The sequence below is a fragment of the Phyllostomus discolor genome, chromosome 15 (genome assembly GCF_004126475.2).
Source record: "Phyllostomus discolor isolate MPI-MPIP mPhyDis1 chromosome 15, mPhyDis1.pri.v3, whole genome shotgun sequence".
NCBI classification, from domain to species: Eukaryota; Metazoa; Chordata; class Mammalia; order Chiroptera; family Phyllostomidae; genus Phyllostomus; species Phyllostomus discolor.
Window position 1 is genome coordinate 12,955,714 of NC_040917.2, and position 25,246 is coordinate 12,980,959.

Genomic DNA, 25,246 nt, shown 5'->3' on the forward strand with positions numbered 1-25,246 from the left:
ATGGAATACGATGAGATGACAGTGACCTTCAGGTCTGACCACAGGCACAGCTGCTTTAGCAGAACCCGAGCGCAGTCACCAGCACCCCTTCCTGGCCTCTCACATGCCTCCCGAGAGGTTCGGTCACATCGGGTGCGTGGGACTTTTCAGCTGCTCTGCAGAAAGGCGGGGTCATTTCTACCTCCCTTGTGAGTCTGTAATCACCTGTATGTGTCCTTTCTCCTAGAGACGAGAAGACGGGTCTTCTGCTTGTTCACGTTAGGCCTAGTGAATATGCAAAAACATGCCCAATTTCCCCAAAGGTAAGTGTATCTAATGCATAGACACAAATTTCCAGTTATACAAATAGCCACAACTTACTTCAATACAACTTACTTCAATAAGGCATAGGTACAAATTTCTAGTTATAGTTCGGGGGATATAAAGTGCAATGTAAGGAATATAGTCAACAATATTCTAATAACTATGCATGGTGTCAGATGGGGACTAGGCTTATTCAGGGGAGTACGTCATAAGGTATGTACATGTCTAATCACTATGTTGTGCACCTGAAACTAATTTAGTATTGTATGTCAACTGTAATTGAAAAATAAATTAAAAGAAATAATGCACAGCAAGTAAACTAAATAAGACATAACATCCACATAATACCACCTCCCTAGTACTTAGCAATGCTGAGATAGCATTGGTTTGTTTACTTTGGAAACAAAAACTCAGATTTCTGCCTTCTGTGAGTTTACCATCTAGTAGAGGGAGATACATAAACATATACAAAAAATGTGAAGTCATTCCTTCTCTTCAAATAAATAAAGCTGTGTAAAGGAAAACTGAAATTAGTGGAAACAACTAAAGTGGGATACAGTTTGTCAGAGAAGACTGCCGTCCTGCATTGGTTTCTTCAAAACTGTAACCATTTCCTTCCTTCAAAAGAATGTGTCGAGGGCCTCCTGTGTTTCTAGGCTCAGTCTGGGTGCTTGGCAATGAGTTGCGAAGGTGGAAAGGCAGCACCTTCCCCAGGGGCAAACATGAGCCAGCCGGAGGAATGCGGGACGCAGCTACCAAACAGCCCCAGTGACAGAGTGCCCAGACGATGCCTGAAACGCCTGAAAGAGCAAAGACATAATGATGACGGACAGCGAGGACTGTGGGGACAGGTGTTGAGAGAACAAATCAGGTCCTGTAGGTGAGGCCAGGTGGTTCGGAAAACAAAATCCATGAGGTCCTGCTGTCGCGCAGGCCTCTCGGTGGTGCCCAAAGGTCTTGGTTTAGCAGTGCGCCCATCAGGCTAGGCTGTCATCATTACCTGTCCCCACCCTCATAATCCCCAAGTCCTTCTTCAGGGAGGAAGTATTGGGCGGTTTTCAGATTTGCCTTGTGGAAATATGCAACAGAGTGAACGTGTTTACACAGAATGCAAGTGTCTAGGTCAGCTGAGCAAGTCTGTGGAGTGGGGATGGGGTCAGGGTAGACTGCAGTGAGTTGGGTGTCCTGGAGCCAGGTAGAAACACATAGTAGTCATCGCAGTCAAGGAAGAACCAGGACTCTGGTTAAAAAGAAGTCAAGTTAAGCCCTGGCTGGTGTGGCTCAGTGGATTGAGGTCCGGCCCTGCAAACTGAAAGGTTGCTGGTTCAATTCCCAGTAAGGACACGTGTCCAGGTTGCAGGCCAGGTCCCCAGTAGGGGATGTATGAGAGGTGACCGATCACTCTCTCTCACACACATCAATGTTTCCCTCTCTTTCTTCCTCCTCTCCTCTCACTCTAAATAAGTCTATAAGAGCGTGCCAGCTGAGTCAGGGCGCAGCAGAGGTGCAGGTGAGACTAGAGGACAGGTGCAGGTGAAGGGTGAAAGTGGGTCCGTTCTCGGAGATGCTGACCTCAGAAAGCAGAGAACCAACCTTTGGGCCTCATGAGCAATAAGGAAGAAACAAAACAAAGAAAAAGGAAAAAAGTGATCGAAGAAGGAGGAAAACAGTGCATTTAAGAGGTTATTAATGTGGATCTATAAAATGTCATTGCTTTTAGCTACAGAAATATTTTAGACCATGTGCCTCAGAACCACTGACCTCACCACCTAAATCACTTCTTTCTAGGTGTTTGCAATAGCTGTTGGCTGTGATCATAGTAAATACATTGCTGTGAAAGGGCAAGTATTTTTGCACTTGACCTGTCTTACTCTTTTCGTTTCGAAACCAACGGTGAACGAGATGGTAATTCTTAGTGATAACTTCAGCCTAATACCTGACATGTTCATAATGAAATCCAAAATTGAATGGACAATTTGTCGAAACCAAGTTTGTTGGAACTTTTTGCCAAGTCAGGTGTTCCATTTGATCATTCCTAAAAGGGAAAAAGAATTGACCTCTTTCTGGTGTGCAGTGGTGCAGGCTGGGATGTGTGTCATCCACTTGCCACAGCTCTCTTTCTACTATGTGGGAAAATCAAGGTCAACATACAGAAGTCTGTTTAACCGAGGTGAAATGTACAATGCAGATAGCCATGTGTTGTGATTCCTCTCCTGTGGTTAGAAGTGGGGCTGAGTCTATGAATGAAATGATTTGCTTTCATCCAAAACGAAGGTCTGCTCATCTGTCATGCTGATAATCTTTTGAAAATTGAATTGTAATAATCAGCTGCTGGATTGATACTCAAGCATTCTCATCTCATTCAGCAAGGAATTTGCATTTTCCGAAAATCCTTTGCCAGGAAACACAAAGGCTAATTGAAGTATACAACCCGTAGCCCCCTCTTTGTGGGACGGTCTACATACACCCTTGCTCATTAGAGTGTGGTCTCTGGACCAGGCCTCCCCTGGGAATTTAATAGAAATGCCGAATTCCACTTCGGCTAAGTCAGAATCTCTATTTTTAAAAAATTCCCGAAGATGAGTAGGGGCAGTAACATTTGAGAATAGCTGCACTCAGCAATAACTTCCCCAAATCAGTTCCCAGCCCGCAGACTTCCTGTTTCCGTGAGATGCACAGCAGCCCGTATCAGGGACTTCTGGGAGGGTCTGGAGAGCAGGGTTACTCAGCAGAATCCCCAGGAGAACCTGTTTACAAAACACAGATTTCAGGAGTAAGAGCAGGGCCTCTCAGTCAATGACCCATTGCTCTGGAACCCAGACAACAACCCTAATCTGGGATTTGGGTTGTGGTTGTTGGGGCCCATGGTTTCATAGTTACAAAAGGAGATTTGTGGGGCCCAAGGTATCCTACTGCTTTTTCTTAATGTAACGACACGTTCTTTACATTACCGTACTTTTCATTACCATACTGATCCATTACCATATCTTGCCATGTACAATGCACACCCAGTTTTTGTGCACATTATACATGGGATTTCTTTAAAGTCTTTTTTATTGGTTATGCTATTACAGTTGTCCCATCTATTTCTCCCTTTTATCCCCCTTCACCCTGCACCCCAGTCCCTCCAGCATTCTCTCCTCTTAGTTCATGTCCATGGGGACACACTTATATGTTCTTCAGCTTCTTCATTTCCTATACTATTCTTAATGCCCACCCCCCGAGCACATCTATTTTGTACCTACTGTTTATGCTTCTTATTCCCTGTCCTGATGGAAGACTCATCAATAGAGGAGAGCATCTCTTGGGGCCTCATTTGAGTTTGAGGTGGGAGCTGGTCCAAACTTCCAATAGCTAGCTATCTAAACACGGTGGTGATTAAGGTTCCTTACAAGTTACAGCCAACAAAAACGGTCCAATGAGTAATTTAACTTACTAAAACTGCTGTCGTTACATACACGGACAGCCTTATGTCTGCATCAATCCGAGTTAGAAATTGTGCGAATCCCTGCACAACTGAGTCTCTAGTAGAAATTAGAAATCGGTGTTTAGGAAAAAACATCCACAGAAGTTTGTCTTCATTTTAATAGATTTTTCTATCAGTTTTTCTCATGTATCAAATATCAGAAGTAAATCAGCGGATTTCAAATTCTGGTGTCTTCAGAAACACGTGCGAAACTGATTTTTAAAAACAGAAATGCTAGGGCAGCACACTTACCCCAGAGATTATAATTCAGTAGGTGGTGATGCCGTGATACTCTGAAGTTTGAGAATTACTGAGTTAAATGATTAAATGTTTGTGCAAGTATGTCAGAAATGATGGTATTACAACTTCATTGTGTTTTATTTTTGTAGATTTACTAAAAGATGTACTCCACGTGATTTCTATTACATTATCGAAAAGTAAGAAATACTTTAACATAAGCACTGAGTTTTTATTCATGTAGTACCAACAATTTAGAGTCAGTATTTATTCCTATTAGCATCCATCTGTTACAATATATGCATTTATTGCTATAAATTTACCTCTAGGCACTGCTTTTGCTGCATGGAACATATTTTGAAAAGTTGGGTTTTCATTTTCATTTAGTTGGAAATATTTTAAAATTTCTTTTAAGATTTTTTCTTTTACCCCTGTGGTACTTAGAAGTGTGCTGTGTAATTTTCACATATTTTTGGAGTATTTTGTAATTATGGCTATCTATTTGACCTCTGTGATACCTCCCTACCAATAGTAATGGTGTTGATGTTTAAGTTGGAAAAGAGGAAAAGATGAGTAATGAAAAATGTCTTTTTTACAGATCACACCTAAGAAATCGACCATCTAAAAACTTGGTAAGAAAACTATAGTTTTAGCCCTGGCTGGCATAGCTCAGTGGATTGAGCACGGACTCTGAACCAAAGTGTCCCAGGTTCGATTCCCAGTCAGGGTACATGCCTGGGTTGCAGGCCATAACCCCCAGCAACCGCACATTGATGTTTCTCTCCCTCTCTCTCTCTCTCTCTCTCTTTCTCTCTCTCTCTCCCTCCCTTCCCTCTCTAAAAATAAATAAATAGAATCTTTAAAAAAAAGAAAAGAAAACTATAGTTTTATCAATCAGCCTAATACAAAAATAACCAAAGCATTTTTTCTTTTCCAGAGAGTACAATATAAGTGGCAAATATATGGCTGCCCATTGAGACTTGATTTTAAAGAAAAGTTTCACCCTTTGATTGAATTGTAAGTACAGTCTCACTAAAACTTGAACTTACTTTGAAAGGTTCAAAATAAAAGATGAAAAGGCTATAATTAATCATGCACTTAATAATCAATATTTTTAAGCTCCCCACACACGTGACACCAGGTTTTCAGTGTGGGTCGACCAAAGGGGACAACACATGGTCCGGGCATGTTGAGGGAGGGGCCAGTTGGGCAGCTGACACCGAAGTGGGTCAGATGGCTGAGGCTCTTTTCGGGGGTGTAGGCAGAGTCCCCTTCACCCTCACTTCACCCTCTCTACGTCTCTCCCCAATCTCCTACCAACACCCTTCCCAAACTGAAGGTATTTTGATGGGAACAAAGTCCCCAGGTGACATGTGACTTTTCTTTCCGTGGGCCAAGAATCACTGAAAGCTGACAAGGAAAGAAACCATGTGCACTGATAAGGGACTGGGGAGATTTCAAAAGTATTACCTCTAACTTTTAATTCTCATGAACAGCATTTCATAATAAAAATAGGAATAAAAATGCTCTCGGGAAGGCTTTCCCTAGTAATTTTGTATTCACCTGTTAGTTTCTCTGACTTTATTTTTGATTTATAATTGCAGAAGTGACACAGCTAGCTACACATTTTAAAATATATGAAGAGATAAATGACCTATATTTCTCAATTTTTTTTTGCTATTTAAATGAAATCGTGGTGCATATCCATTGGTGGCCATGTTTGGACTCTAGTCCAGATGTGCGATTAGGATAAATGACTGGAAGCGAAGTTCTTGGGTGTAAACCATCAACACTTGAGCTGAGGCACTCAGCGTTCAGGGCCCTCGGGCTCCCGAGCTACCACAGGACGGGTGGGTGCGGAATCATGAACCAGGAGCTCCGGTTCGCCTTTGCCCTCGGAGCTGCCCCTGTGAGGATCCCAAAGGCCTCTGCCAGCGCCTTCTTGCCCCCACTTCCCCACGCAGTTCTAAGACCCCACGCTCTTTCCCCTCTTCTTACACCATCCTCCTCCCACCCTTCTGTCAGGGCTCTGTGAGCAGGCAGGCTGGTCGGCTCTCTTGTCAAGCTTTGATTTCCCACACATCTAACCACGCCACTGCTTTTCCCGGGCCCTCCCAGCACTCCTCACTCTCACCAAGGCCTAGTTATCTCTGTTTTATGTAGTGCCTCATCCCCTGCAGGGAAAACATCCCAGCGTCCTCTCCCACGGAAGTGCGCTCTCCACTCCAATCCATCATTATTAAACAGCACTGGGCACTAATTACCGTGCTCGGCACTGGGAATTCAGAGATGAATACGACAGGATTTGTGAGCTCAGGGGCGCAAGAGTCTGATGAAATAGACAAACACAGGAGCTGGCGATAAGCTCAGTGGAATGATCTAAAGCAGCGGGTGGGTGGGTGGGTGGTACTGAAACTCAGAAGTCCCCAGCCCAGGTACAGAAGGAAGAGGGCCTCTGGAAGCTGCTGCCAGGAAGCATGCATTTAGCTGAGTCACTGAGGCTTCAAGGGTAATGAAGACTGAGCTGAAGGCCAGCCAGGGAGGAAAGAAGTGAGGAAGGCAATGAATTCCCCTGGGTAAGCGTTTTCAGCGAAGAGAAGAGCCATTGAAGGTGCACAGAGTGAGAGCAGAAGGGTCAGAGGAGAGGCTGGGGAAGGAGCCAGGTAGATCCCCGATGGTGGAAGCGTTTCTCTACCCCTTCAGTAGAGCAGCCTGGCCCCACATCATCCATCAGGTGACATCGGTCTGAAGAGATCCGCCACCCATTTCCGCCACCACATCTACTGTCTTCAAGCACCTGTATCAGTAACTCTGCCTTCCTACCACCCTAGCTGGACCCCCTGTGACTCTCAGATCCGCCCCTCCACGTGTGAACTGCATCCCCACCCCTTTCCTAGTTGAGAGCATCACTCCAGAGAGTGTCCCTTCCTCCTGCAACATCACCTTTGCCCTCTCTACTGGCTCATCATGCAAACACACAGGCCATGTCTAAGGGTCCCGTGGGGAAGCACCAGGGTCAGCCAAGAGGCAGAGGGAGGGAGGGGGAAAAGGGTGCAAGAGCCTTGACTGCATAGCCCGTGGGAAAGAATGGAGAAGGCAGGGTAAAGCAGGCTTAGGATTGGCCCTTCTGGAAAATGTGAGCAGGCTCTGGGCCTAGGGGTTGTCCCTACTTGTCTGATACCTGGCCCTGAGTGGTTAGGGCAGTTGGAGAGCCCAGAGTAGGAGAGCTGGAGGAGGTGGCTGGGCTGGGGGCTCTGGGTTGGTTGGTTTGCATGTGAAAGGCATGCTCCTAGGCCAGTTATTTGCTATCTTTGCAAATTAATTAACCCTGGGAGGGACAGTCCCTCCAGTTAGGCCCCAGGTGTTAAAGCACCACAAACAATGGGGTGTCCTAGAGGTCACACGGGATTGAAACCCAGCGCCTGAGCACTCAGCAGAGAGGTCCCTCCTTCCCCAAAGTGGAACTTCGGTAGTGAAGTCGCAATTTTTAGAGAAGTTAGTTGCCTACTAGTGGCATTTCTACATTCCTCAGGAGTAATAAATATTATATCTTATATCAATGAACATAACGAAAAGAAGCCATGCTTATCCTGGCAAGTATTTTTATCCCATAATCTCAATGAAATAAAATGTTAACAAAGATCGTTATAAACTGAGAGAGCAGGGGCCATGCAATTTATTGTTACTGCCACTAGATGGCACTGCAGCTTATTGCTTTTGGTGAGTGTCTAAAGATGGCAGCTGGCAGTTCAAGACCATTTTCATTTAAAGCAAACATAGGGTTTTGACACTAGTCTTAGTCATTCAGAAATCTGATGGCTTACAGAAGATGCAATCAAGCATGCTGCACCTTCTGAAGTTCCTAGAATGAGAGCTGTGCTAAAGAGCCTGACCCAAATCTCTCAAACTGCAAAACCCTGTGCATCCCCACACCCCGGTGCATTATTACCCCTTGGGCAGGGCCCAGTGCTCTCCCTAGAGTTTGCTTCTCTGCGCTTCTCCTCCCACCCCAAGAAAGCAGTCAGCATCCACGACTCCAGTCCCCAGTTCCTCACACCTGCGTTCCTCTCTTTATGATTTCTGAAAACTAATTAGGGTGGCAATGAAATAGCTTCTCCCAGACCACTTTCTGACCTTTAAATTTTTATGCCCCATTTGTGAGAATGGGACGGTAACTGTATTTTCTAATCAGGAGTGGAGAGTGGCAATTTGTAGCTGGCCTGGGGAGCCAGAGAGAGTAGCTTCAAAGTCCAGCAGCGATCCGGACAGTGAGTAAGGAGGCTCTGTCAAGGCTCTGTTAGTTTTTGTGAATAGACCCAGAGAGGGGATGCGGCCAACATACCCGATGCTGAGGCAGTCTGTCTGAGACCAAGGTCCTAAGTGATATTTCCATTCTAGGAGTGCAGGGGACAGTTCCATTTTTAGAAAAATGGATAATAACTGATGAAGAAGGAAGACATGTGACCATTTTTAAAACAGCCACAAGTTCTGGCTAGCAAATGTATGACTGTATCAGTACCTGAACTGTGGCTGCGGTCTTGTGATGGCAGGAAGAAAATAATCTTAACAATGTGAAGTAACGCGTGTCTTTTAAAGTCACTGGGTTTGGGGTAACTACTCTAAACCCAGTGGGTCTTGGGGCTCCGGTGCCAGGGCCGGGGTCTGACAAGCGGGCAGCCTGGCCATGCTGGGCTGTGTCGTGGCCGCTGCTGCTGGCGCCGGTCCTCCCACGGTCACGGGCTCTGTGTGCCCGTTGCCCCAGGAGCTTCTGATGGCTTCTGCTTCTTCGCCCACCTCAGTTCTCCCAGATGCCCTTGATCCTCTAAGATGCAGCCACATCATCACCCATGGCCTCCCCCAGGGAAACCGGCAGCCTCTCTGTCTTCATCGTAGCCACTTTGTGGCTTACTGCTCTGCTGGGAATAGGCACCCACTGGGTCTCTCCTGAGTAAATGACACCAGATCCTTGCTTTGACCGCCCCCCATTCATCACTCATTTCTGTCTCTCCCCATCTGTGACCAGCCATGGCAGTGGGGCCTCAGCTACCCTCCTGTTGAACCACTCACTATTGAACCATGATCAATATATGATTCGTATCAAAGCAAAGAGAAGCTATGGCTCCAACTATGTAAAACACACACACGCAAACCTGCTTCACTAGTACTAGGTTTATTCTGAGAGCTGACGGGAGCCCATACAGCGGGCGCTGGGACAATTTTACAAATAGGGACACTGAGGCACAAAGAGTTTAATAACTTCCCCAGGGCCACAGAGCTGTTGACTCATAAAGACAGGATGGAAACCGAAACCCATCTGACTTGAAAGCTGGGGTGGATCCCGCTATTCTTCTGGAAAATAAAACCGGTGCACTGTGGGCAGAAAAAAAAAAACATATCGCCCTTACAGCCTGTGACCACTAAAACTAATTTATGAAAAAGAAGCCATTGTCACGTGGAACAGGTTTAAAGGGGCCAGAAAAAATTAAGTGATATTTATAGGAGGCTGAAGGGATTCTTTTTTGTGTTGGCCTTTTCCTTCAGACACAACAGCGAGGGCTTTGTGGAAGAGGTCAAAGCCAACTTCATCGTGTGGGAAATACACGGCAGGGATGACTACAGCTTCAATACCACGATGAAGAAGGTACGGCCCCCAGGCTGCAGCGGAACTTAGCGTGCACTTAGACAGGGCCTTCTGTTGTAGATGGCTCTGCAGATTGTGTAAGGGGGAGAACACCAGTCCGCTGCGAGTAGGAGGAAACATATACTGCCTGTATATTCCATGACTATGAAAAGTAATTTATGAAAGAAGAAGTCATTGTCCTATAAGTCAGACTTAAAGGGGTCAGAAAGAATAAAATACTGTTTAGAGTAGCCTGATGCGATCACAGATACATGTTTTGCTCTCCACACTATGTTGGGTGCTGGATTTTTCCGGTCTCCCTGCCTTGTCTCTGGCCTTCGGGCATCGATCACATTTGTGCTGAATCAGACAGACACTCTCTGGGCTTCTCCTCAAGGGACTTCTTCGCATCATGTGACCTGCTGACCTTGCCTTCCCAGGCCCCCTCACTCCTAGTTTCCCTCCAGCTTCTATGACTGGTACAGGTTGGCCTGCACAGCAAATCCCCCTTATTCTGCCCCGTGACGATGCAGGCCACAGCACAAAGGCCTCATCATTCCCGCCGCAACTCCTTTCCCAGCCACCCCCACATGGGGCTTTTGGCCCCTGAGGGGGCTTCAGGATGGAGCCTGTCTGGAAGTTGATTCCTGAGATTCCCCAGAGAGCTCGTGCTCAGACAAAATTGAAGTAACATGCTCCTTTCAAAGTAACTTTCTCATCCACCAGAGACCTTAGTTCTCCAAGGACCACCCACCCAGGAAGCAGCTGAGTGGCCTGAACCCCACCTGCTGTCCCCTCCGGAGAACTACAGGAACTAACTGCCCTTTATTTGTGTCACCAGACCAACCCATCCCACCACACACTCCTCTTCCACTCGTTCGACACTCGATGTGTAAGTCCGTCCGGCCTACTCCCTTCCACCTGACTCCCCCCGCCGTCCCCGTCTCATCCCTAAACGTCTGCACCCTCCACACCTGGGCCCACACTCCCCTCACTCCCCACCTTCTCAGACCTTCCCAGTGTATCTTGGGGTTCAGTGCCCTTCATCCTTCTTCAATAAGCGTTCCTCAGGGAATATCCTTTTCCCTGTTTCTCCACCAAATCCTATTTTTCCCTCACTCGAGGCTGAGCTGTGGAACTGAGGATCTGCCTAACCCACACTATTATTTCCAGATCATTATCTCGTCACCCTCAGCACACTGCCATTTGTCATCCAGCTGCCATTCAACCTGTCCCTCCCTGCCGCTGTCATATACTCGGAACTTAATGATTTCTCCTGCCCTGAAACTGCCTTGCAGTTGACGCCTGCATTCTGCCATCCACCTTGGAGGGTCATTGCTGGGGACAGTCTTTAAGAAGAGGGACTGCATTTTCTGGCCCCAGCCGCATCTCACTGGGACCACGTGACTGGTTCTGGCCCTGTAGTATAAGCAGATCCTGTGGGCCACTTTCAGGATGAAGCACTTTACGGGGGGACCCCATGAACCTCCATGTTTCCTGTCTTCCTTCACATGTTGGTATGTGACAGCAACAACGAAAGACGGAATAGAGAGTGTCAGGAGACAGGGCCCAGGAGGGGGGCTTCAAGGGGCCGCCAGACAGAAAGAGCCAGAGCTCCTCGTTCAGGTCTTTGAGGAGGGTCATCCATAAGAACAGCCCCCCAGGGAGATCTGCACTGAATTACGTGTGATCAAGAATTACCTGCTAACGGGCAAACCTCTGAGGGCTGGGGTTTACTGCCAGAGCACACAGAGGTGAGCTCAGCTCATCCAACTTGCCCTGGTAAAGTCACATTCCAGTTCACACAGTCCAGCCTGGTCTCGGCCCCCAGTTCTTCAGTTCCCTCACTGTTACTCCCACTACTCCTCTGCCTCCTCCTTTTTTCTCACACAATTGAATGTCCGTTCACTGAAGCCTCTGCCTTCTCCCTCCCTCCTCCTTCCACCTGCCTTCTTTTATTTTCCTGTCTACCCTGACATAGGTCAGTTCTCCAGTCAGTTTTTGTTTTGCCAATATCTCTGTCGCTTCCCCCAGTGTTGTTCCTGCTCACTCTTATGGGCAACTTTAGACATCAGTCTCCCTGCCTTACCCGTGCCTATATCTGAGCTGCTTGATTACTTCAAGGAAAAATAAAATAAAATTGGAATAACTGGAATTAGGCGCTCAGCTCTGGGGAGTGATGCTGGAAAGGGAATGAGTCAACTGGAAGAGAGGTCAGAAAGAAATATACAGAATGATACATGGAGAGAGGAACTGATTTAAAATAGAGAAAAGTCCCTGGCTGGTGTGGCTCAGTGGACTGGGTGCTGGCCTATGAACCAAAGGGTCGCTGGTTGGTTCGATTCCCAGTCAGGGCACATGCCTGGGTTGCAGGCCAGGTCCTCAGTGGGGGTGTGTAGGAGGCAACCACACAGTTGATGTTTCCCTCCCTCTCTTTCTCCTTCCCTTCCCCTCTCTCTAAAAATAAATAAATGAAATGGAGAAAAAACATAATGCAGATGTGATGCTAAGATCTAAGAAATGGAGTCCTAAAAAAGAGAGAATTCTAAAAATTCTAAAAACTGCAGGAGAATGCGAACAGCATATGCAAAGGAAAAGATCTAACTTTTTGGTAATCATGATAGTGGTGGTAATATCTGTATTGTTACTCTGAAGCTGTGAGGTTGTGTAACGTGAGATAAAGCAAACGTGTAATGATGGGACATTCTAACCCTACCATTCTCCACCAAGTATTTTTTTTGTAAATGCAAAGAGATAAATATGTAAGAGAGAAGAAGTTAGACAAAAATCCTGAATTCCTATAGAACTCAATATAAACTCATGAGGTATTATAACAGATATTGGTCTGAATATACAATATATGAACCTAATGTTTATATAGCATGACAGAGAGAGAAATAGGTAAATTTTTCCTGCTCTGTCTATTAAGATCCCTAGAAACATAACTTGTCAGTAGCAGTTACATATCCTCAGTACCCAGATCGTTGTGCTGAAATAGCACTTCCCACTAAAAGTTACTGGGAATTCTTAGACGAATGGCTGATTGAAGCCTGAAGGAGGAAGTGTACAGCATGAACTTGGAGAAGTTTGACATACCTGATAGCCAGGACATCTCAAAGACTGCTAGGGTCATGTCAATGGTAATCAGAGGTCAACATGAAGACCTTCCTATGGGCCAAAGACGGGGCAAGGTGAGCTACATTAGAATAGTCACTGCAAGGGTTCAACCCATTAAATGTGTTAAATCTCTGCATTCATAATGATTTTTTTAAAGTTTACCTTTGGAGAATGATAGGAAACTAATTTCTTATTTTGAAAACAGGCAAAAAAAGAGAAAGAAACAAGTGTCTATCCTACCTTCCTCAAATAAACTATACCAGTGAGTAACCAAATAGTAGATGAGAGAAAGCACCTCTTTATAAAATTCTTCCACTTCACAAATGGAAAATAAAAGAATTTGAATACTATCATTTTACAATGTAAATAATAGAGGTTATTATCTCAACCAATGTGACAATGGACAAATGGGTAAAATGAACAAATGCCTTAAAAAACATAATTTAACAGTTCCTTGTATTCCAAGAAAAATATAGACATCTCTAATCACAGATGGCTTTGTGGCCGAAGTCTGTAAACGTTTTTTACTTTGGCCCATAGAAACCCATCCAGATGCCCTGTCAGGTATAGCTCAGTGGATTCAGCGTGGGCCTGTGAACCAGAGGGTCACGGTTTGATTCCCAGTCAGGGCACATGCCTGGGTTGCAGGCTGGGTCCCCAGCAGGGAGAGCGGGAGAGGCAACCACACATTGATATTTCTCTCCCTCTCTCCTTCCCTTCCCCTCTAAAAGTAAATAAATAAAATCTTTTTATAAAAATCAAAAAAAACCTCATCCAGATTATCACTGTAAGGGGAGCATTTCTGACTCATTTGGTGACTCAAGGAGGAACTTTAAAATAGAATTTTGAGGCAGTCTCACTCATGACCATTGACACAAAACACTGAAACAAAATAGTAGCAAATAAAACTTATCAATGTATTTTTTAAAAATCATCTATCCAGACCAAGTTTTGTTTATTCACAAAGAGCTGGCATATCATTTGAAAATCAAAGTAATCCAGCATATTAACAATGAAGAAGAAAAAATATAAGACTAATACAATAGTTGATAAAATATCATTTGGTTAAAAGTTATCATCCGCATATGATCATTTTTAAAATAAATCTTAGAAGATTATAAATAGGTGGTAACTGCCTGAGCCTAATGCAATATAGGTACGAATAAAAGCTATAGAAAACATGCATGTAAGGTGAAAACTGGAAAATCTGAAATCAGGAACACGAAGTAAGAGGCTGGTTTCCACTGTCTGTGGCCAACACCGTTCCTGACCTTTGTGAGGAGGCAAACAATAGGTAATAAAAGTAAATGAGAAGTATAAAGGTTGGAAAAGAAGAAATAAAGCTGTCACATTCATTCACAGGTAACAGAACTGTCCGTGCGACACAGTCCGAAATAATAAAAGGGTTTAAGAAGCTCTCTCTGTACAAGGTCAATGTGTGAAAGTCAATGGTTTCTCTGTGTGTCAGCAAACATTTAAATAATTAAACACTTTTCAAAACGTAATTTTCACTGGCACTGGAATATATGCAGTACTTACACATAAACTGACACCCTGTCTTTGTCTTTGGACAGACTGGTTGTTTACATGAAGCCCAGACGTGGAAGTCGATGACGGAGCTGAACAAGGACCTCCCATTAGAAAAAGTTTGGGGACCTGAGGTAAGAAAAACGTTCCCTTCCAAATTGTTTATTTCTAATAAGTAATTTGGCATTGCAGTATTAATAAAGCTGGGTAGAAACACTTTGGATTTAAATTTGTTTTTGTAAATCAAATCTGATTTTTCTGTTAGGTTATAATGTGATGTCAAAAACGCTTCATCTTCATTTCTGTTTGATCTTCAATTGTTCCCGTTACTAACAATTTTGTATCATTTGATCTGAAAAATCTGTGTTTACAGATTATTAAATGCCTGACAAACATGTTAAAACACTGAGAGTGAATCTTTCTAAAGGATGCCTGAAGTTTCCATTTGTGTACAACTAAAACATCATTTCTTAATGCCAATTATCCATCCTATACTGCTTTCAATGTTTTGCAATTGAATTTATTAAATTGAGATTGATGCATCTTATTTGGAGAATCAAATTGTATCTCATGAAGAAAAAGCGACATATAAGCCACCTCAGCCTATAAAACGTTCACCCTACAATAAGGACGTTACTTTGCTTCTGCATCAAAATCTGTGCAGATCTAAACGGAGATACACGCAAATGCTGTGCATCGCCCTCTGTGTTCCACTCTGAACACTTCACCTTCCACCCACCACTGCCCATCTCCCCGGCAGCATAACTCCAGAAGCTTTACTGTAACAACCCTCTGAGCAGCCCTTCAACCCAGCATACCCTTCAGCCTGTAGACCCCACCACCCTCACCCCACTCCCAGGCTACCTTTCCCCTCTTCATCCAGCTTAAATTCCGTGGGCAACAATTATTTCACCCTGTTAACATGCGCCCTCAGATCCTTGGCCCCTTCTTACTCCTTCCTAGTTGTGTGACTAATTCCTAACCCTGGTGAGAGTCAACTGTCCACCTTAGCAGCTGACTATGACTGGAGAAAAACACACTCATGCTGACTTGTTTCATTTTAACTTCATGACTGAAAAGGGCCCATGATACTGCTCACCAAACAGAACTGTAATTCTCTAGTTCATTCCCTCTCCGCTCTCATAAATAGCTAGTGTGCACTTCCTCCTCTCCCCCAGTGTCCAACACTCCTTCACCCATCCTAATTCTTACCTAATGAATGTGCTTCCTATGTCACCAAAAAAAAATTATGGTAATTATTAAATCCGGTGTTAGATCCCGTTAAACATTGTTCTAAGAAGGTATCCTTGGTAATCCACAGGCTTGATCATATTGACAAAAGGACCCAAATAAGAAGAAAACTTTTACATACACACACTATGGGCTTAGGAACCCCTGATATAGACATAAAAGGAGGAACGCTAAGCCTTGAGTCATTCCACTAGTTGGAGGTGGGGGAGATAAGGAGGGTCAAAGGAGATGAAAAAGGAAGAATCTGAGAAGAGGAGGAAAGCCATCCTCCTTCAGGTCTTTATTAAACATCAACTGGTCAATGAAGACTTCCCCGGAACTCTCTAGAAAAAGATGACCCTCTCCCTAGGACAGTCCCTAGCTCCCTTCACTAGTTTGTCCAATGTCATTAGCATTTACGACTCACTGACACATTACGTGGTCCACTTACTTATCTGATGATGTGCGACCTGGCTCCCCGACTAGGATGCAAGCTCCATAAGAGGACATTTGTGTGTTTTGTCCCATGCTCTGTCCTCAAGATCTAACCCAGGGTAAGGGCTCAATAAATGTTTGTGGAACTAATTAATTAAGTCTAGGTCACCTACCTATTAAATGAGTATTAATTCCACTATTAAGAAATCATAAGGAATTACACGGGTAATACAATCAGTTAAAAATGAAACTTACCCTCCTGACTTTTTGTTGAAGGGTCTGGTGTCCAGGACAGAGGTGATACTCTGTTTGCCAAAATCACACAAAGGCCACACAAATGTTCTAAGACTTTGCCAAAATAACATACCCCTTAAATCAATGGGCCGCCTGTTAATTAACAGTCGTGAAACTTGCCTCAATCAGTAGGATACCGTGCAGTGGGTCTCAAATTTCAGCGTGCAGTGGAATCACCCGGAGCACACTTGGTGAAACTGCACCTGCAGGGCTTCTGATTCAACAGATGGGAGGGGGCAAAATGTGCATTTCTAACAAGCACCCACGTGATGCTGATACTACCACTCTGGGGACCACATTTAAGAACCACTGAAACAGTGGCTTGCAATGCAGAAAGATCCGGAGTGCCCACACCAGGCCCTAAATGTTCCATTCTACTGCGTGAAGACACAAAGCTCTCCACTAAAAGGGAGAATTCAGTCTGGAGCCTGAAGACAATGGAAGGCAGGTACCCACAAAGACTAGTTAGGTCCTGGGACGTAAAGCTACCCCAACTGAAGGGTGTGTTAGCGGAACAGTAACCCGACTGTGTGTTGACTAAACCAGACAGGCGGGGGCGCTCTGTCCCCGAAGCGTGTGCCTGGAATGAAGCCGCATTCCAGTGCTTGCAGCTGCGCTGATCGCTGCCCATTGTCGATGCCACAGGTGGGAACGACCTGCCTGAGAGAGCTGAGGGGTAACTCTAGAGACGGTCAGTTCCCAGGAGAAAAAGCTGAAAGACTCAGAAGGAAAAGGGACATTTCCACAGGCTCTTCCAAGTCAATGCTGGCGTTTCAGAAGGAAAGGGAGAACGTGGGTACCGCGTGGTTGGCTGTACACACCCTTGAAACTTGGGTTCAAGTTTCTGGAGGTGGCTGACATACTATTTGGGGAAGTCCTCTGCTAGAAATGAAGTGTAATCCATGAGGCTAGGGAAGATTTGTTTTCTCCGAGACTAGAGAGCTTGATTAAGTGGGTTTTCGTCTTTATTCCCTGTTTAGAACTATAGGCACTGCTTTTCTTATGCTATTGGAAAGCCGGGAGACTTGAATCAACCATATGAGATTATCAACAAGTCTAACTATAACCACTTAGTGTGGCCCATGTACCACACTGGAATGTATGTGTTTCAAGTGAAGATCCTGGATCCAAACTATAGGTAAATATAAATGTTTTTTTTTTTAAGAAATTTAATCAAGACCTTATTTTTTTTTGTTTTAAAGATTTTATTTATTTATTTTTAGAGAGAGAAGGGAGGGAGAAAGAGAGAGAGAGAGAAACATCAATGTGCAGTTGCTGGGGGTCATGGCCTGCAACCCAGGCATATACCCTGACTGGGAATCGAACCTACGACACTTTGGTTCACAGCCCGCGCTCAATCCACTGAGCTACACCAGCCAGGGCTGGTAAATATAAATGATTTAGTATAATAGTTTCAGCATACTTCCTCGAAATTAAATTTTTATTTGAATTTAATTTTTAATTGAACTTATTGGGATGACACTGGTTGATGAAATTATATAGGTTTCAGGTGTGCAATTCTATAATGTATCATCTGTACACTGTACTGTGTGTTCACTGCCCCAAGTCAAGTCCCCTTCCATCACCATTAATCCCCCCATACCTCTTTTACTTCTTCCAGTCCTTCCCTCCTGCTGTCATCTGTCTTAATTTGATGCCACCCAGCTATTCAACTTTTGTGATTATTTACATATTTGCTTTTTCATTGTTATAGCAATCATATTAGACATTCTATAGGGTGGGAGGTCAAATTTCATGCGATCCATTAATGAATCAGTTCACAATTACTATGGTCCTTGGCTGTGACAGATGCAAACACAACATAAGCACAACCTCAGCCTTCGAGGCGCTTATACATGAACGGGTTGGGGAAGGAGGTGTGCGGGACACACACACAAACCAAGGGAGGTTAACACAGAGCAAATACTGGGAGCTTTTTCCAGTATAGTCATTTGTATTATTGGTGGGCAGAATAATACTTCCAAGACGGGAAAGATCAATGCTGCTTTGGGCATCGGAAGAAAACGTCCTGGAGAATCAGGAACACTGGTAGAACTGGCATTGCCAGAGGACTAGAATCCACCCTTCCGATGAAAGGACTCACACTAATAATGAAATGCCTTGTGGCTCGTGGAGTTGTGGAGTCATGAAGGAAGGCAGGACAAGCCTTGGGTGAGGAGGGTAGAGAACAAAGGGGGCAGACTAACCTGAGGCACAATGTTCAAGTCAAGTTCAAACCATGTCCTTAGCCTCCTTAGCTTCTTTACATGGCAAGTGCTGTGATGACAGTGTAGTTCCTGCCAAACTAACCTGGGAAGAGCATGAACAGTGGTATAAAAGGCAAGTAAACTATACACAGATAAATGACAAGGCTGAAGTTGACAAGGCAAGAGCTCAAAACAAAAAAAAGGGTGGCAGTAAGACTAGAAAGGAAAAGGTCTAATAAACATATGTCCAAGAGGAGGGATTCTATTGATTGAATGTGGCAAATGAAAGAAAACAAGGAATTAATGTGGTTTTTAGTTTTCTAGACTCGGTGATTTGAAGATCATGGTCTTTTCTTTGACAAAAATAGCTAATGGGGTGGTTTTTCTTGGGGGGAAGTATTGAGGTAAGAGTCCTTGACTTTGCATTTGAGGGAACAATGCAATATCTGAGTGAAGACGTCCTACAGACAGTTAAAAAGTCTAATCTGGGCCTTGTGTTGGGGGGAGTAGCTTCATCTAAAGAGTTGGGAATACAAATTCCAACTATGGGGTCTCCTCTCTAGTGATTCCATGTACACACATAAGCTGACTGGCTCACATAAAGAGAGAACAGAAGAGCTTCCGAGACCCATGCAGGGAACCTAACGTGGGCCTCTCGGTGTGGCGTGGGGCCGTAGGGACAAAGGCTTTTCGTTACTTTTTTTTCTTTTTTTTTTTTTTACTTTCTTTTTTTTTTTTAATCATTGTTCAAGTACAGTTTTCTCCCTTTTACTCCCATTCCAGCCCACCCACCCATCCCTCCCCACTTCCCTCCCATTACCACCCTCCCCCTAGTTTTTGACCATGTGTCCTTTAAATTTGGAACAAAGGCTTTTCTTAATGTGCATCTAAATCGTGTGAAGGTGAGAAGCTGCCCACAGGAGCACTGGCATGAGGAAGGCCAGAGAGTGAGCTACTGGGTGGAAATGGGGCTTTCACCCATGGGGGGGGGGGGCATGTGTGGACTTTGGGTTCATACATGGACCCCACGAAAGGAAACCGAACTTGTTCATCAGGAAACGGACCACCTTACTGCTTACCTCAGCAGTAAGGTGACTTCAAAGAGAGAAAATGTGCAGGGAAGACCCTGGGAAGGTAGGGGCTGTGGGTGGATGGTAAATGGCGAGACAGAGAAGGTACCACCTAAGTCCTGGAATATCAGGAGAAACTTCCCAGAGACAAGATGGGGGCGGATGGGCCCCGGCTGGGTAGCTCGGTTGGTGAGAATGCCGTCCTGATAGGCCAAGGTTGTGGGTTGGATCTTCAGTCAGTGCACACACAAGAAACAACCAATGAGTGCATAAATAAGTGGAATAACAAATCAATAGTTCTGTCTCTCTCAGAAATATAGATATATAGATAGATAGATAGATAGATGATAGGTGAAAGAAAGAAAGAAAGAAAGAAAGAAAGAAAGAAAGAGAGAAAGAAAGAAAGAAAGAAAGAAATTTCTCTTAAATGGGAGTGTATGAAGAACCCATCCTGTGTGCTGGATGTTGGAATGCTCTCTCCCTTTGAGAGAAGAAGCTAATGTGTGGGCATCCAGTACATGAAGTCTCAGCCACATAAAACACAATTTTTTAAAGATTTTATTTATTTATTTTTAGAGAGAGGGGAAGGGAAGGAGAGAGGAAGAGAAATATCAATGTGTGGTCACTTCTTGCACACCCCCCACTTCTTGTGGGGACCTGGCCCACAATCCACGCATGTGCCCTGAACAAGAATTGAACCAGAGACCCTTTAGTTCACAGGCCAGTGCTCAACCCACTGAGCTACAGCAGCCAGGCCTGAGCTACATAAAACTTTGATCTTCTCCTACATGTGCCCAACTCTGGAAGATTCTTGAAACAGCAGCTAGCAACTAGAAGTTTAGTAAAGAAAAGATAACAAATAACGATACCCTTCTCCTCAACGCTACCTCTTAAGCATGATTCAGGACCAAGTGTGGGGAAGGTAAGATCCTTAATGCTTTGGGAGACTGAAGCTGTGTATGTATTTGGACTAGCTTTTTTATTACCTGGATATATTCTGTCCAATATTTTATCCAGGGGCAGGAAAGAACAATTCCACAGAGGATTTGTTTAAAAGAATAATAATGAGGTAGAATAAAATTTCTGCTTCACTCTGCAAGGTCCAATAAATGATCACACCAAGACACGCTGACACCACTAAGTCAGGAGGGAAGAAAATTCCTAGTGGGAAGACTAAAGATGCCGGTCTGACACGGCGCCGCCCCCTGGCCGTGTGAAGTGTAAGGACTTCTCTGGGTGCCAGGAATTACTCAAGGTGACCAGGACGACTGATAATGAACAGCTTCCTTTCCCAGGGAAAACCTGGAACCAGCCAAACTCATCAACAGCTTCATGAGTCCGACGGAGCCTCCTGCCAGTAGTGAGAGTCATCAAAAACTGCACGGCTCAGTCTTCATCAGGAGTAAAGCCCCTGCGAGAAGAGAGAGAGGGAGAATTTGATGATTAACACCATTAAAGCGACTCAGAAGGGAGCTGGAACGGGTGCGGTCAGCACTGGACGCTGGAGCAGTCAATGCCAGGGGCTGGGGGCTGCTTGGTGCGCGCTGCCGGACTCAGCTCAGGCCTCCAAAGGACAAATAAAAAAAAAATACTCTTTAAAAAAGGGCTGTGTCCTCTCACAAGCATGACAGACACCAACAAGGTGGGCTTCCCAGGAAACGTCACAGTGTCCAGGGTCACCATTAACAGAAGAGCCCCACAAAACACTATCTCAGAAGGTGCCTGCACCCCATGCTTATCGCAGCAATGCTTACAGTAGCCGAGACATGGAAGCAGCCCAAGTGTCCGTTGGTGGATGAATGTATAAACAAGATGCGAGATATATACACACGCATATATCAGTCATAAAAAAGAAGAAAATCTTTCCAATTCAACGATATGGACAGACCTTGAGGGCACTGTGTTAGTCTACTTTGCTTTGAATCTTCATTTTGCCACAAGTAGCCATGCAGTCTTAAGCAACTTGCTTTGTCTCTTTGAGCTTATTTGTTTTATAAAATGAGTCAATAACACCTATTTTATAGTACTCTGAGGATGAAATGAAGTACCTGGGTAAAAATCCCTAACTTAGCTTGATATTTGGCAAATACTCAAAAAAATGAAGCTCCTTCTTTTTTCTTCCTCCCACATGAAGGGAAGTGAAATCATATCGTTAATGTTTGCTTAGCTGTATCCTGCTTCATGCTAAGCAATATGCTAAATTGTAAGAGACACTCAGTCACTGTAGAAATAACAGTAGCTTCACACATAGACTTGCTAGCATTCTCTGCTTCCTGGAGGAGCCGGCCTACGTCAGGTGACCATCACACGCCCTTCAATCAGACAACCCTCAGCTTCACTCCCAGCTGTGCTACGTATGTCTCCGTCTCCTCGTCTGAAAGAAGGAGCACTTGGTACACTGCCTGGTATACAGCAGGTGTTCAGTTAGTATTATTTTCAGTAATATTAATGGTCAAAAATGTCACCTGTGTATTATTTTTGTCAACACGTATGATGGCTAATTATTATTCACATCCTTATCGCTGTTGTCTTGGGAACCATCATCAACCTGGTGTAAAGCTGCTAGGGGCGCAGTGAGGTTGCAGTGGCCAGCGCTCGGAAATGTGTAGCAAGCAGCCTAAGTCACACGTACGGAAAAGTCATCACCACTGTTGGATAAATGGATCTGTTCTCTCCCTTGTCAAGAAAATGACACCTTCACTAAGATTATATATGATTTGATATCACCATAGGGTTGCGGAGGCGGCCTTATTATATTGCACTTAATTTAATCTTTAATATTATTTTTCTAATTTGCAGCTTCTGTAACCTCACAGCTATATTCGCAATCGAGGTCTACGGCGTGATTCCCAGGTAATAATAACTGTGCCTCACCCGCCTTTAAAGATGGAGGCTGTAAAAGACATGGGTAGCAGCTAAGGAGGAAAAGCCCCTCTCCCATTTTCCCGGGCCCCTACTATCTCCGCCCTGTATGTGATGTCCTAAAATTGTATGTATCTGTCGTACCAAGGACGCATCGGGAGGGAATCGCTGAGAACTGTGGCTGCAGCTGGGGTCCCCTTTCGTGTCCCCCCCCACCCCCCGACTCAACAGCTTCCCAGGAAACATGTCTTTCAACTCCACCCCGGGAGCCAACGGAAGACTGGGGCAGTGGGACTGGAGGGGACAGTGGCTGCTCTCGCACTGACCCTGAGTCAGCCCCAGACCAGCGGCCATGGTCCCGAGACTTCCAGGAAACTGAGTGGAAAAGCATTTCCCGCAGGGACACCAGTTTCTTTGGAGAGCAGATAAAGTCTTAACTGGATCTTAAAATTGGGGCCACAAATGACATTGCTTCCCTATTCTGGGCCTGGGCGGGGGGTGGGGGGGGGTTGTGGGGTTTTTTTGTTTGTTTTTGCCTTGTAACATGGTAACCAAACATGTAAGACAAACCATTATTTATGGCCCTACTTTAAATATTACTACCTCCTCAATTTGTTGCGCTAATGGAGGTTAATGGTGCGAATAATCTGCAAATGAGATAAGCCATGTGTTGTTTCTAAGGAACTTTGGGAAACCTATGTAGCCTTTTTGCAGCAACTTCACTCATTATATTGATCACACTGTCTATTTTCCTGCCTGGTCAGCCTCAAACACTGAACGGTAAACATTTTGAGGTTAGACAATATGTCTTATTCATCTTTGTTCTCTGTCAGTGAAGCCATAGCTAGCCATTCGGAAGGCGTTTGACTACATAAATTAACAACCAAAGTGAACAATAATTTCCAATGACCTTTTTTTGTCTTTAAATTTCAGTCCAAGCGGCTACCTGGTTGCTTCTTTCCTCTTCTTCCTGATGCTGCTGTTCTTCAGTATTCTGGTTTTGAGCTACTTCCATTATATGAGGATTTATAAACAATATATTTATGAACCACAGTACAAAATACGAAGAAGACAAAAGAATAGTTAGGAAAACGAAGTTGGCTTACCAGGGGTGTTCCTATGTAGGAGAAGATGTGCACTGTGATGCCTTAGTGTTCCCTCTTTGTCATTTTAGGCCTTTTATACCCAAGTTACAACTCTTTATATTAAATTTTCTTTCTCAACTTTACTAGTTTGGTTTCTGTCTCCTGATGATCACCCCAGAGAAGCCCCCCTGGTATGTTCAACTCCCCCTTGCCTCCTTCTATTTAAATGATAAACTAATGAATAAATACATACATTTTTTTCCCGTCTCCCATTGGATTGTAAGCTTCTCGAGGGCAGGAGTCATGTCTGTTTTATCATGAGGTACTAGTGGTACACAGCGACTGATACATAAAAGGTATCGTTTAATACTTGCCCAATGAATGCATGATGAATCATTTCAGTTCTTGGCAGATCAATACCTAAATTATATGAGTAATATGATTTATTGCATCATCAGTGAATTCAGTTTTGTACCTGATGAACTTGAAGTGGCCACGGGACATCTGAGTGGTGGGCAGACCATTAGCTCCTCAGAGATGTCCACATCCAACTCCCTGACCCTGTGAATATATTACTTTATTTTATCCCACGTGGGAAAAAAGACTGTGCGGAAGTGATTAGTCAAGGATCTTAAGAGGGCATCACCCTGGATTACCCAGGTGGGCCCAGTGTAATCGCAAGGGTCCTTTTGCTTAAAAGGGAGGCAGAGAGCAGAGAGGGCGTGATGATGGAAACCGAGGTCGGGGCCGTGCGGCCATGAGCCCAGGAATGAGGGCAGCCTCTAGAACTGGACAGGGAGGAGATTCCGGCTTCGGGCCTCCAGAAGGAACACAGTCCTTGATTTGTAGCCTAAGGAGACCCACTCTGGACTTCTGACTACCAGAATGCATGATAACTTGTCTTTTACAGTTTTGAAACCACTAAGTTTGTGGTCATTTGTTGCAGCAGCAACAAGAAACTAGTCCATCTGGTAGAGAAGTCCAATAGGCTGCAGGTTATCCTGGCCTAGTGGTCGGGAGAGAAGGGAGTTGGAGATGCGGGCATCAGATCAGACTCTGCGGCATACATGGGCAGTTTCAGCGGAGAGGGTGGGTGAGACCAGAAAGGGCAAAGGGCGACTGTAGAGTGAGAGGCGAAGTGGGCCAAGGGGTTGAGCCAAGCAGTGTAGCTGGAACTAAGCGGGGTGTCGATGAACGGTGACTTCCCCCACACCTGTCGTTTGTTCGGTTGTGTAGGGGGGAATGGAAGGCCACCGTGGGGACAGGAAACAGAGCAGGGTACAGCAAAAATCAACTTTAAAATGTTGTCCACAACCTGTCTGAGGACAATTAACAATCAGGCACACGGCACTCACTGTCACTCGACAGTTTTCCCAGCTTCACACCTTCTTCTCTCTCCAAATTCCTTCCATTTCTCCTCTACCCTCTCTGACTTTCCAATGACCCTGTTGTCTCTCATTCATTGAGAAAATCGAACCAAATCAGAAAAGAACACCCTCATTCCCCTACCCCCAAATTTCTAACCTGCTTTCATTTATCTCTATATCTGTTATGCCATCACTATGCACCTGCGTCTACCTTATATGCTGTCACTATGCACAAAGCATCCTTCCTACTAAAGGCCAATCCCTCCACTTGTACACTGGGTGGACCTCTTCCCCTTCTTACCTTGCCCTTGGGTATCTCACTGTCTTTCCTACATCATCCATTTCTCCCCCACCCCTGCCAATTTTTCTCTTTACATACACATATACCTTAATACTATCGTCTTTAAGATGTCCTTCACTGACCAC

The 25,246-nt window shown here is 44.7% G+C and overlaps 1 protein-coding gene across 1 annotated transcript; it reads left to right on the forward strand.

Annotated features, from left to right (window-relative positions):
- LOC118498334 (cation channel sperm-associated protein subunit epsilon-like) lies at positions 1-23,713 on the forward strand. Its single transcript, XM_036016181.1, has 7 exons — positions 1-32; positions 4,877-5,023; positions 9,548-9,647; positions 14,318-14,404; positions 17,210-17,367; positions 22,306-22,359; positions 23,302-23,713. Exons 1-7 carry the CDS (start codon positions 1-3, stop codon positions 23,453-23,455), a joined length of 732 nt encoding a protein of 243 aa, XP_035872074.1. The 3' UTR covers positions 23,456-23,713.
- The last annotated feature ends 1,533 nt before the right edge of the window (positions 23,714-25,246 follow it).